A 14,777-nucleotide genomic window follows, 5' to 3' on the forward strand; every position below is an offset into this window, starting at 1 on the left:
CGAACTTTCATATATTGTTCAAATTTGACTTTTTAAAACTTTTAATGTTTGAACTCGATTTGTTTATGACAAGTAAACGAATATTTAAGCAAGCTAATACACAACGTCAAAATTCAAACGAGCATCAAGATTTTTTTTAAATAAAAAAAATCAATAAATAATTTTATAAATCTGAGCGCACATACTAATTTATCGATTATAAGATCTATAAAAATGAAATATAACTCATGAACCATGATCATATAGGATGTTATCTCACTTATTTTAGCATGATCATACTTCTAAGTTTGCATCCAACTCTCACATTTTGATGTAGGTATTGATTTTCCCATAATGATATGCACTTGTCCTTTTCTTAGATTTTTTGGACAATTTTGTAGAAACTTTTTATATTGAATCGTTATACCATCATTTTTCTTAATCATATATGTATAATGGTTGCATTGTATTTTCTCGGCGCAACCTTTTAATTGGGAATAACTTATGAGCACGGTGAAAAGGGGTGATGTACAAGAGAATAGAGTTTCATAGATCCCTGCACTTTGCAATCTCATTGTTGACTTCAATGCTTGCACACACTAGCAACTCAGGGTTTTATATATTTCAAGCAAAATCAGGAGACGCGAAACCGTGAAAAGTAAGAGGGAAAGTGAGATTGCTTAAAATTAATTTTGAGGAGCATTTTATACATACCATGAAAGTATTATGTATGTTCCTATCTAACACCTAAATTTTAATAAAATAAATATATAATTAATAATTTATATTAATAAAATAAATATATAACTCTTATATTAATCTAAAATATTGTTATTATAATAATATATTATTATTAAATCTATAATGAATAAATTCTTGTTAATTAAAATTTTTTTGATTAATATATCATATATGATATGAGTCACCATCGAGTATCATATCGAGTATTTGACAAGTCACGTATTGAAAAACAAACGTGTTTGTTTGTGAACATTAATGAAAAAATTTGACTATGTTTATGTTTTGTTCATTTAAGCTTTAAGCTTTTAAAATCATTCAAGCTTGTTTATTTTCTAATTTGACTGAACATGATTGTTCTTAATCGAGCTGAATTCGAATTGTTCATTGAGCCCTAGTGGCTGCACAGTTTTTTCGAGATGACAATAAGGTGGCTGTGAACTGGATGAAGGGGAAGCGATGTAGCAAGGAGCATGGAAGGGTAAAAGAGGATAAATACTCTCTAGAATGAGCTACAGAGCACCACATGACCTTTGGAAGAAGTTCGCCACCTTGCACGGGCAACATCTGAACCACCACTCGCCTTTGGATACAGCCCCAGAAGGGAGAAATAGGGACACCGACAAGTGTCTTGCACAAAAGTATGATAAAATTGAAATCCTAAGACATGAAAAATAAATATATAGTAATAGAACAATTAGGAGTGACCCAAGAGGACTGGCCGACACCTCAGCTTCGAAAAAACCTGGACTGGTTCGATCCTGGTACAAAAACAAGAGCTGCTCCAGTTGCGGGGATTCCCGCATCAGACATCGCTCGCGGGACCCCCACGTCCTTGCCGTGTCAGCGCTTCGATCGTGGTATTTACACGTCTCGCTCCGTATCAGTGAAACCGCGCTCAAGTAGAAGCCCTTACTTATTGAACTCCAATCCTGGACTTTCTTTGATTTTCTCCAAACAAACACACCCTTGGTATATATATTATAATAAATAATTATAAAATAACTTGATAGATTTGTTATAGAAAAGCATTTATCAAATTCGATAGCATGCTTGAAGTGCCTTTTATGTGTTAATGTTCATTGACGACATATTTGGAGCTATTTTAGTTTGTGCTTCACCGGATAGAATAAATCAAACGCATGCTAGGCGGCTTGAGTATTATGCTCAGTAATATAACTAGCACAAAAGTGGATGCTTGTATGAACAACAGTAGCATGCCAACTTCACTATTAAAATGCTTTGCTTTATCATCTTTCTGCTCTAAAAAAATTGCATATGCGTCAATTGTATCATAGCTAAAATCTATCTATCATGTAGCTAACAAGCTGGCCAGAGTTTAACCAGCAATTCAACAACCCTAAACCTATTTTCCATTTCCAAGCCTGTGCACGTGTTAATTCTTTTGATATAAGTTGGACTTGATATCAAAGTAGGGTTTTTTCCACTCATACTTTGACATCTAGTATCAATGTCTATTCAGGGAAGAATAGATTCTTACTTATAAGTTTTTGTTTGAGGCTTATAATTCATATTAATGATCATTCAAAGAGGAATGGATTCCTCGTTTAAAGTTTTTTTTTTTTTTTTGGCTCAAAATTATTATTTTTTTATATCCTCACAATAACTTTATTGTGGATACTTTGATATTTAATCAAATATGGAAGAAAAAGAAAGGGATGGGCCAATAAAAAGAATAATTGAAGTGGAAAATTAAAAAAAATTCATATCATATGGCACTTTGTTTTGCCGAAAAAAAAAATGAAAGATGAAGAGCCCAAAATAAAAATATTCTCTTGGTATCTTGTTTGCCGTTAAATTTTGCCTTACGCAATTGGCTGATAAAATCTGTTAATTTACTTTTATCAAACGTATGTCTTGTCCATATTTGTATTGAATCATAGTGTTTGGCAATCTGCATTTCAATTGAAGTGTTTAGAAAATTTAAGGCTAATAATCTGCACATATATGTGCTATGGATTCATTTTTGTTAGAAAACCTTTTTTTTATCTTACAGGCGAACTTCTGGAGGTTCACTTACTGAAGAAGTTCAGAATTTCATTTTAGAGCTTTGTGTTAATTCTGTATGTATCAAAATTTCATTGTGTAGATTTCTTGTTAATCATTATATTAGCCAGTTCTATATATTCTATATTTCTTAAGGGCTCACCCTATTTCTTTATATTTAAAATTTGATTTTAATTTATGTTACTTGATTATTAAGAGAAGCTTGTTTATTCTGGCAAAACAATTGTTTATTTATAGTGGTAAATATCTTGTCTTATTTGCATGGTTTTATGTTTGAACTTATAATATCAACTTTTGCCGGGTAAAGCAGAACGATTATTTCATGTACATATATGCTATGTTCCAAAATTAATGATATTAGTTGATTACCCGCTTATAGTACAATTCTTAAAAGAAAATGTATTGGGTTTTTTTTTTCCTTGACATATGTAAACAAGAAACAAATTTTAGTCATTCTAGGAAGTTCAATATGAGATATCATACTCCATGAGAGAAACAATATACTCTAATACTGTGCTCCTCAGATCTATGGAGTTCCAATTTTTAATGTATCAATACAAGGAAATTTGGGACGCTTTGCTAGTGTCACTAAGAGATTACCAAATATTAATTCAATGCTTATCATTTTCTATAAAATAGTCATCATAGAGACAGCATTCTAAACTGTATCCTAAGAAAATCAAAGAGCAAGATATTCCTCAAAGCGTGCTTTGCTTTAATTCTATTGCATTGCTGTTGCTTATGAAATTGGTCTACTTTTAAGATAGATTTTTTCTCCTAATAGGATAGAAACCTATTGCAAATATTTTTTCAATTAAAACGCGTGCAGGGTTAGTTATAACTAAGCAGACACAATACTAGTTATAAATAAAGAGGGAACAAGGGCCAGGTACAGATTAAATTCCATTCATAGAGCTAGTAAACATTTAGCTTAAAGAATGTCTTTGACACCTCATTTTATCTCCCTCAGCGAGTCGAACAGAGGGAGAGGAAATGAATAGTCGGGAGCATGAAAGGTTACTTTCGTTTTATAAACCGAAGCGAGATAGTGGAGAGATTGAGAGAATTCGTAGCAAAAGCCGACCTTAATGATTTACCGAGAGAGTCCATTGACGCTCGACGCGGGCAATGAAGTCTGCAGGAGCCTCAACGTCGGCAACAGGCGAGGGCGACACTTTATCGGTGAGGATGACACTGTGGGAGGTCAATGCCGAGTGCGGGCACTGTGAGGAAGAAGCTGAAGGAGGAGGAAGGTTATTGTGGTTTTTCTTTCACTGCCGTGTGAAGCTTCATCTTTCGTCCGATTCCTAACAGAAGAGAGGAAGGAGCTCTCGTGCGTGAGGGTAGGAGTCAAATCTCAAGTGCAGAGGAGGAAGAATGGAGGTCTCGCGTGCAATGTTTCGATCGTGATTTATTGAGGGGTAGGTTTAATATTTAATTAGGTTATTTAATAGTTTATGCAATTATATATGCAGATATATATATATGCATATATATATATATGCATATATGTATATTCATTCAACTTCCTTCACTTGGAACAAATATAAAATGTTATTGCTATAATGCATGCTAAAAAAAGTATAGTTAATGCATCTATAATTACTGCCATGCTTGTGGTGTACCTGAAAATGTTAACAAAAGTGGTGTGCTTCACTGACTTAGTAGATGATCCTTGCCAAATACATTAAGCTTAGCTTGTTACATGATTGTTGACATTAGTTTGATTGGAGAAGTTGCCCGTAAGAAACTGTCGGTCACCGAAATCGAGATCTCGTCGCTCGCTTTGGAAGAACGTTTTAATTTACATATAGATTTAAGTTTAGAAAAATATGATATCAAACTGACCCCATATTTTTCATAGTTTAAATGAAAGAGTACGATACCTCAAATCCTGTATTTATCCCGAAAGATAAGCACAAGACTTGAGGATGAGGCTCGATCAAATAAACTAAGAAATATATGACGTCCGTTTGGTCAGCGAAACCGTTTTATTTGCCGACAATTTCCTCTATTTAATATGAATGCGCTTGAAATCAAGATTGAAGCTATAGAAGTTTCAAATTTGGATCGAGAGAAGGTTGGCGACAACAAGAAAAGTGAAGGTTTTATTTTCAAGTGAGTGTTTTATTTTCAAAAGTATTTTGTATAAAATAATAATAATTGATATTAATTGCAATGATTAAATTTAAAGTTTAAGTAATGAGGGTTTTATTTTCAAAAGTATTTTGTATAAATTAATAATAATTGATATTATTTTCAAATCTCAAGTGCAGAGGAGGAAGAATGGAGGTCCAATTAATGAAATAAAATAATAATTAATAATTAAATTAAAACCTAATTAAATATTGTGACAACAATTTGATAACATGAATATTTTATATTTTATAGGTGTTAATTTGAAAGAAGTGATAAAACTTAAGAGCAAGCAAATCGTCTGTGATCGAGATAAGTACTTGTATTATTGAATAAAGTAGCAATTCGGTTTATTCTAAATCCGATACAATGTGTTAGGTTATTTGATAGATTTTACTTGCTCTTTGAGTTCATTTAATTCATTTGAATTGCATGTTAGTTATTTTTGGATATGTTCAATCAATTACTGAATGTTATGAAAATAAAATAAGAATGAGATTTACTTTTTGGATTCCTTGCATGTGAATGTATGACCACGATGAAGTCACCTCTTTATGATACTAGTGGGCAACTCTAATGTACCCGTGCACGTCAGTGGAAAAAAATATTGATATTAAAATGTCTCAACTGATATAATTTTTAGACGTTGCTCCTGTGACAATTATACATATATAAATGCTATGTATATGTTATTGATACAGTAAAATACTTTAAATATTATGAAATATCGTGAGCAAACATATTCGTAAGTTAGAAAAAGTTATATTACTGATTTATTAATTTCTTAACAAACATGTATATTATATTCTTTTTCATTATGCTACTATTATTTAGGAATGTGACAATTCATTGGCTTTGATTAACTCACTGTTATTTTAAACTAATATTTCATATTTAATTAATCAATTTAAAAATGAGCGATATATAAAGAAGTGTTTATAAAAGATGTTGACAACTAGTAATAAGGTAACTTTAATTGTACTTTTTTTAATTTACTTTTTTCAGTGGCTCTTTTATTATTCAAATGTTAGTTATAGATAAAAATTTACTCACTCCGTCCTAATGTCTGTGTTCGTCTTGGTTCATTCCAAGACTTGTGCCGGGTTGCAACAAATGTGGTATCAGAGCAATATTTATGATTAATTAATGTAATTTTGATGAAAGAGCCAATCAGGTAATTATTTTTTTTTTAATGATAATAATAAAAAAAATTAATTTAACTCAAATTAATTAATTCTATCTATTCAGACAAAGGCATACACATCAAATTATAGAAGAAGAACTTCCAATAGAAACTGATGAAGTATAATCTACTATAAATGTCAATACGAATATCCTAGCCCAAATGATGGCGACAATGACTCAGCTGATTCAGGAGTGCAGATTGCAACCTATTGAAAGTAACACAGTTGCTGTGGATAAGTACTTAAAGATATTCTAAGATCTATGTCCGCCATTGCTTAAGAGAACTGAAGTTTCAATTGAAGCAAAGAATTGACTGATACAAATTGAGAAGATATTAGACAGTATGAATTGTCCGATGAAAGAAAAGTGTCATCAGCTACATTTGTGCTGACTTGAGAAGCTGAAAGTGGTGGCGCAACACTGTCAGGACAAACTGGGGGACATACCCAACATAATGGTAAGTTGGGAGGAGTAGTGAAGCTATTCAGAGTGTGGTTCTACTCTTATTCATTCGTAGATAAATGCAAAACAAATTTATCAAATTGATACGAGGAGAGAAGACAGTCATGCAACAAAATTTACCGCACTATCAATGTATACGCCACAATTGATCGCTATTATAGAAAACAAGTGTTTCAGATTTTTTCAGGATTAAATGATTTGATCCAATAGCCATTGGTGCCTTTGGCGATCGATGAATGCTCAATTTTAATGAAACAAACTAGAGAGTTGAGATTGATTATTAGTCTACTCAGAAGCTTAAGGAGACACGCAAGAGGAGAATTGATGAAGGATAACATGTGGATCACTCATAGGGGTTATTGAGAAGAAGTTTAAGGGTCTGTTTGGTGGTGTTGCAACTGTTTGAAAAAGTATTTGTGAAGCTATTGCAGAAGAAAAATTCATTCAAAAAGCTCTTGTAACAGTTACAAAAAATTATTATTGTTTTTTTTTTTTGAAACGGTCAAATCGAAGTTTTTTAGCAGCCACCGCAGGTAGCCAGACCTGATGACAAAACACAACTTTCAACTAGGGGTGTAAACGAACCGAACATGAACGAACAGAGCTAGTGTTTCTGTTTAGTTCGTTTGAAATTTAATTTGTTTGAAATAGACTCGTGTTCGAAATTGTTCATGAAGTTACTTTTCGTGTTTAGTTCGATTTGTTCGAAATTAGTTCGAATTGTTCAGGTTGTTCGAATTATTCGAAATGTTCCAATCATCCGAAGTGTTCGATTTGTTAAAATTGTTCGAAACGAAAGTATTATAATTGTAAAAATAAAATTTTAGATGTTAGAAATGTAAATACATAAAAATTGTGCGGTAAGTAGATAAATTTCCCCAAAAAAATAGCTAGCTTATGCAACTGAATTCAGCTAGATTGGTTTCTTCGCTAGTTTAGAATTTAATAAATTGCCAGATGAAATATGTAAAAAAAAAAGAAGGAAAAAGACAAAAATACATTCAAAAACTCATTGAAACTTAAATAATTTAAAGACAAATATAGTAATCCCCCGTGAATATAATAAAAATCATTGCCAAAACATAATCCTATATTAAAACATGTCTTTGATAGTAGTTGATAGCAAATACATTATCGAAAACATCAAACTTTCAGCAAGTCTGCCATGTGTCACGGACAAATAGTCCCACATTGGCTAGGTGTAGGGCCGAAAAGCAGTATTTAAGTCCTGGGCTGCCCACCACCCATAAGGGCTCTTTTGGGAGGTGACAAGTGGTATCAGAGCAGATTACTGATTGCGAAAATATGTAGAAAAAAAGACAAAAACACATTCAAAAACTCATTGAAACTTAAATAATTTAAAGACAAATATAATAATCCCCAATGAATATAATAAAAATCATTGTCAAAACATAAACATATATAAAAACATGTCTTTGATATTAGTTGATAGCAAATACATGATCTAAAACATCAAACTTTCAACAAGTCTGTCATGGCTTCCTAGAGAAAATAAATCAAACAAATCATATCATTCAATTCTCATCTTAAACTTCATCGATCTTCTTCATCTGGGTTCTCTGCCTTACGACGACACTGGAAACAAAAATAGGAAAAATATTTATCATCACCAAACGTGATGACTTTTTGGGAGAGTAATAGACGGAAAAAAGAAATATATCTACCATTTAAAATATAGGACTTAGAGTGTGATATGCCTGAAAATCTTAATAAAAAAATTAGATAAGATGTTCTTACTGGTCTCACTACAAAACGGCCATTCTTGCAGGGTAGACAAATACAATGAAAGTTTTGCATCTCTTTTCCTAGCTGCAGGAGCAACCTCTTTGACCTAGCAGGTGATTAAAATAAGAAGCATTTACAAACATAACATCCAATATGTGTTTAAATATCTAACACCTAAATTATACATTTTACATTTATGCAACCCAAATCTATCATATCACATTAGAAAAAACCCACTATTTTATCTTTTAAAAAGTAAAATAGGCCTTTTCAAGCATAGACCTTTTCAAGTATAGGTAAGGGAGCATATATGTAAAAATTGAAATTTAGGTGTTAGATATGTAAATACTAAGAAAATGGAGAAATCCTTAATAAACACAGATAGTTGTTGAATGAATACCAAATCAGCGAGCTCTCTAAATGTGGCATCCTTCCATGTATAAATCTGGACTTCATCCTTAGGTTCTTTGAAAATACAAATCATGATGTAATATTCAATGAATCATACCTATATTATGAGATTCATGAAACGATTCATGAAAATATTGTGCTTACTAAATTTCAAATTCATGTATAATTTCATCAAAAAAACAGCGGTTAACATTTCAAAAAGGAAGATTTAGATACATATCTCTCAATTCCTATGCATTTACATGTCTAACACCTATACTTTAATTTTTACATGTATGACAATTTACTTATGAGTAAAAAGGTGTAGTTCACTTTTTGAAAGTTAAAATAGTCACATTTTTTATGTGATATAATGCATCTAGGAGATATACATTTTAAAAGAAAAGTTTAGGGATGAAAGCCCGTAATAAAGTCAAGGATGCAAGCAAATAAATGTGGATCTTCAACATGTTCTTTGATAACCTTTTCTTTTGGATAATCAACCTTCCTTCCAATTACGTTCCAGAAGATATCTGGTTCATTTCCTTCCCTCACTAATGTAGAATGTTTGAGTGGCTGCACATAGTGTTTTAAAAACCTTAATGGCATCATGCTGGTCAACCAAAAAATAAGAACAGGATTCAAAAGTAAATAAAAATATTACCTGTAAATCATTACATAGTAGAGATATGCCATCAACCAAAATCATATCAACATAGGCATCTGCAAATATCAGACAACTATAATTGCAAATAATGCAATAAATTATGAACATACATAATTAACAATTAATAGAAGTAAAATGAGTTTAATTAAAACTTTGTGCAAGGATTACATAACCACTACTGCAGATGCCTTACTTGATTGGTTTACTTACAAGCTCTCTGGCTCCTCAAATAGAAATTAAACAGTGCCTTACTTGATTGGAAGCAGGGGAATGATTTTCTGCATGATAAGCCTGAGCAAAATATTCAATCATACAACCAGCCAGAAAGTGAAACACAACCGAAACCAGGGAAGGGAGAAAGGGAAACAACCCTCTCACCATTTTTGGGAGTTGCTGCACCTCTCCCAAGCCCCTAAATTTGAATGCAGTTTTGAATGCAGTGGATGAAATGGTGAAATGGAGAAGAATTGCATTGTAATCGACCACTGCCCTTAAAGAAAGCCCAATAAATAAATAAATAAATAAATTATATATATATATTGAAATGATAATCCCTTTTCTGCATGATAAGCCTAAGCAAAATATTCAATCATATAACCAGATAAAATGTGCAACTCAACCGAAACCAGGGAGGGGAGAGAGAGAAACAACCCTCTCACGGTCTCACCAATTTTGAGAGTTGCTGCACCTCTCTAAAGCCCCTAAAATGACAAATGTAAGTGCCGATATGTGGAGGCTCTAACTCAATAAAGTTGATAATAACCTTCATTATCTTTCCATGTTTCATCGATGTAATGGGTAATCAAACACATATATCCGATAGTCTGATTGGAGGTCTAACAATCTGCAGTTAATGAGATCCTGCGAAAATCTTTAAGGCAAGATTTAAGCTTTTCTTTCTCGCACTCGTAAACTTGCATGCAATCATTTTTTATTGTGTTTCTTGAAACACTTTGAAAGCTAGGAATCAACATTTTTAACAATATATTGAACCAAACATGTTCAACCATCATGAATGGATACTGATGTACAATTATCATTTTCGCAATCAACTCTCTTATGAGTTGTTGATCTTAATTTTTAAGATCATAGAAAATATGAATCTCTGATTCACTCTAAACTTCCAAAGGCAAGAAGTTCAGTAATTTTTGTCTCTTGTCTGATAAATTAACTTGTTGTTGACTTTTTGCTTTTATCTTAGCACATTCCTTAACATGCCTAATAAGTTGTGAGGTTGTACCTTACTTTGTTTTGAGAATTTTCACCCCACAACAAATGCATTGAACATATGATACTTCAAGCCCCTTTGAATTTGATTTAATATCTATAAAATATTCCCAGACAACTGATTTTCTTTTCTTGCCTTGCGTACCTTGTATTTCAGTACTAGTGCTTCCAACAGTCTGTTCAATAGGTTGAGAACTATCGATTCCTTCTTCTGTTGCAAGTGACGATTGTTCGTCATTTGATACAGATTGAGAATGTTCAACATTTGACATTGTAAATATCTATACAAAAAAAAAAATAAATTATGTGTAATATACGAAAAATACTGAGTGGTGTCAAAAAACACTGAATGGTGTCAACTATAAAATATATTGAGCTAGATCTATTGCCTATAGCTTTTTTTTGCTGCAATAAAATGATAGATCTAAATTTAAAATTTGCACAATAGAAACCACTCCAAGTTCCTTTAGTGTAAATCAACATAACAAGTTTAATGTGAACAATTGAAACGTCATGTGGCTAACACAAGTTATCTTCTACCATAAGTTTAAAGCAGCATAGAAGAACTTGAATCCGAAAGCCCCTACTTCCAGCTCCCATCACTATTAATCTTAATAAACCCATCATTTGGTTTATGCTAAGTAAAAAAAACCTCCTGCTTCCTGACATGCTTATCAATAGGCACTCAGAACAAATGAAACAGATTCACCGACTCCAAGCTAACTGAAAATTTGAACTTACCAAATCTAATAATTTTGACAATATAATTTTTAATGCAATTAAATACATTTCTGCCATAAGAGCAATTAAATACATTTTTGCTCTTAGAGCAATTGATAATCTTTTCAGAATGCTTGATATCATTCCCAACAATTCAAATAAACCACTTAATAATGATAGGCATAGCGACATAGAAATGACAACCTTTTCTTGTCCAAAATTGAAACGAATCACTAATAAAATGCACAGAATTCCAATTCCATTGAAAATTTAAAAGGGAAAGAACAAGAAACCAAACATTTCTGCTATAAGAGCAATTGCAAAACAAGTGCTCAAGCTCAGCTTCCTGCATGTTACAAAAATAGCAACTAGAAATCAATTTGATACCTTTAAATTTTAAAATGCTATTAATAGGAATAATCTTATGAAGAAGTCTCCAACAGAAAAAAGAACAAGAAGACTTCTCTAAATTATTCCGGAGCCAATGCAAATCTGGGCCGCATTGTTTGAAAGTAATGCTTCTATGCTCATAAGAAGGATAAGATATTGCTTATAAGCAATGCCATCTCCTACAATAACGAGTTATAGTTAAGGTTGGATGCACTCAATAAAGAAAAAGGAAAAAATAAATCATGTACTCAAGCGGTGCCGTGATGCATGCTGATCTGTTGTACTGACTTTCCCAACATTTAGAAGTAAAAGCCATTTGAGGGAAAGTTGTTATTATAACAAAGCATTTGTAATGCTTTGTTATGTGTTAATAGTAATACAACAAAATAACCTTCATGGAAGTCTCTTCATATGCAGAGAAGCAAAAAAAGTTCTAAAAACAATATGACGCACCATAAAAGCACCCTAAAATTTACATGACCTTTCTTATGGATTACCTTAATAGCTGATAACAATCAAGGTTTATCATGATACCGAAAGGTATCAAACTACCTTTCAAACGAAAACCTTCATGAGACGAAATTACATATATAAATTGAAACTCATGCACCTCTATATATATTTTATATAATCAATAATTTTTTATTCCACCCATCTCGAAATAAATCTAATGTTCACGGTGATCAAATTTGTATCAGGATATTCTTGCCCATTCTTGCCCCTTCATTCAATCACAATCCCATATCGAGGAAGAATACGTAAACCAATGAAACACATGATGCCAAAATAATTAAACATCAGTCATGTATCTGGATTTCACTCCAAGATCCCAAATAAAGCTCAGTGCTCACAAAAAAAAAAAAACAGATCTACAATCAATATGAAGATAAACATATATGGATTTCACTCCCAAAAAACTTTAAATCCTAGGCTTCACTCAAAAAAATTAAATAAACCTAAAAAAATTTTATGAAAATTCAAGTTAAGACGCAAACCTGAAGATAAATATGAAATATTACTGAAAATATTTTTGAAGAAGACGATTCGGTAGCCTTACAAGCAAGTAACCAAGCAAAAATATCGACGACCGAATACCAAAGCAAGAATATCGAGAGTGGTCATTCCAACGCCGACCGCCGAGGAAAAATACACTTTATCGAAGAAAATTATAAGTAGAGATTAGAGAATGAACACAAGCAATCAACCCTAAGCTCTCATCGAGAGAAAACTTTTCGCGATTTTGAGACAAGGAGGGTTCTCACCGAGAGAAGCTTTTCGTGATTTTGAGAGGAGGGTTCTCACAGTCATCGAGAGGAAGCTTTTCACGAATTCGAGAGGAGCGGCCGAAACTAAGCTTTCGAGAGAGGAGAAAGAGCGGCGTGCTTTCGAGAGGGAAAAGGCGAACACGGGTGACGGGGTTAGGGCTTTCGCCTGGGTAATAAGGCATTTTATATTTGTTTCATTGTTTGTATATATTAATATATATAAATAATTTATATAAAACATTATATTAATTATATACCTTAGATTATATAAATATATAATATATATATATTACTAGTATTATATATAAATATATTATTATTAATAATTTATAGTACATTATAATTTACAAGATTTAATTTTTAAAATATGTCAAATTTTTTTAGTATATAATTATTTTTGAAATATCATAAATTATATATATATATATATATATTAATTTTTTTTATATCTCGAACAATAACGATTCGAACAAGAACGAATGCATCTCTGTTTGTGTTTGGTTCGTTTAACAAACCGAACGAAAAAAATTGTTCGTGTTCGTCTCGTTTGCTTATCAAACAAATCGAACACGAACACTATGATGAATCAAACACGAACTGTTCGCGAACAACGAGCTTTTTTGACAGCCCTACTTTCAACGAAAACACATTTTTGCAAAACATAAAAAATTGTGGTGCGCCACTGCACCTCCATCACCACCGCCACTGCACTGCACCACCACTCGAAACACACCTTAAGTTTAACTCGACTGGATTTAGCAGAGGTGCGACTCAAAGTACTGTAGTTACTTTTGCCAAATGCAGAAGACAACATAAGTGTGAATACCTGATGCTGTCAGCCTTGTCATATAACAAGATATTGTTCATCCCTTGGTGAGAAGAACATTGAAGATCATAAAACAGGCATAGCCCCTACAAGTAGGCAGAGAAAGATAGAGTCTATAACTTCAGCTCCTACTTTAGTTCAACCAAGTTAACCTGTTCGACCTTAAGTTTATTTTTTTACTCATACCGAGGCTGAAGAATTTGCTGCTGCTTATGGCGAATGAGTTTGATGAGGTTGGTGTTTTCTTATATATAATGGTATTTTCCTAGCATACTTCCTTGCTTCAGTAACTATGTTTTATTTTTGATGTGTTGTTATTCTGATTTTATTGGTGCGCGGATTATAGTTAAGCAACATTTTATCAGGCCTTTACAACAATGGTTTTCATTTTATTAAATAACCTCTAATTTTCATCATGAACTTTATAGATAGTTCATGTCGATGTGCTTAATGAAAAATGACTCACTATCTGTATATAAATTTCAAGGATAAAATTTTTCTAAGTGTGAAAGATTGTGATGTCTTGTTTCATCTCTTATAGGGAGTCGAAGGGTGGGAGAGGAAATGAGCAATCAAGAACACAAAATTGTACTTTTGTTCTATAAAAAGAAGCAATACGGAGGCGAGATCGAGAGAATTTGTAATAGAAGGCGACCTTAACAACTTACCGAGAGAGTTGATCGATGCTTGATGAGGGCAACAAAGTTTGCAGGAGCATCGACGTCGACAATTGGCGAGGGCGATTGCGTGGGAGTTTGATGCCGAGTGTGAGTACCATGAGGAAGAAGAAGTCGAAGGAAAAGGAAGATTATTACGGTTTTTCTTTCACCGGTGTGGGAAGCTTTCGATTCCTAGTAGAAAAGAGGAAGCAACTCTTGTTCGAGTATGGCCTCGAGTGTAGGGGAGGAAGATTAGAGGTCTCGTGTGCACTGTTTCGACCATGATTTATTAAGGGGTAGGTTTAATATTTAATTAGGTTATTTAATATATATATATGCGCGCGCGCGTGTGTGTGTGG

The 14,777-nt window shown here is 32.6% G+C and overlaps 1 protein-coding gene across 6 annotated transcripts in view; it reads left to right on the forward strand.

Annotated features, from left to right (window-relative positions):
• The window catches only part of LOC110019913 (putative uncharacterized protein DDB_G0277003), a 98,298-nt gene that overhangs the window by 5,174 nt on the left and 78,347 nt on the right, over positions 1 to 14,777 (forward strand). For all 6 annotated transcript variants that reach the window (XM_020717783.1, XM_020717785.1, XM_020717784.1 and 3 more), the window contains exon 2: positions 2,735 to 2,801. In XM_020717783.1, the coding sequence (XP_020573442.1) occupies positions 2,735 to 2,801 (67 nt within the window). The remainder of the gene's footprint in view (positions 1 to 2,734; positions 2,802 to 14,777) is intronic.

This window comes from Phalaenopsis equestris, unplaced genomic scaffold (genome assembly GCF_001263595.1).
Source record: "Phalaenopsis equestris unplaced genomic scaffold, ASM126359v1 Scaffold000088, whole genome shotgun sequence".
Taxonomy (NCBI): domain Eukaryota; kingdom Viridiplantae; phylum Streptophyta; class Magnoliopsida; order Asparagales; family Orchidaceae; genus Phalaenopsis; species Phalaenopsis equestris.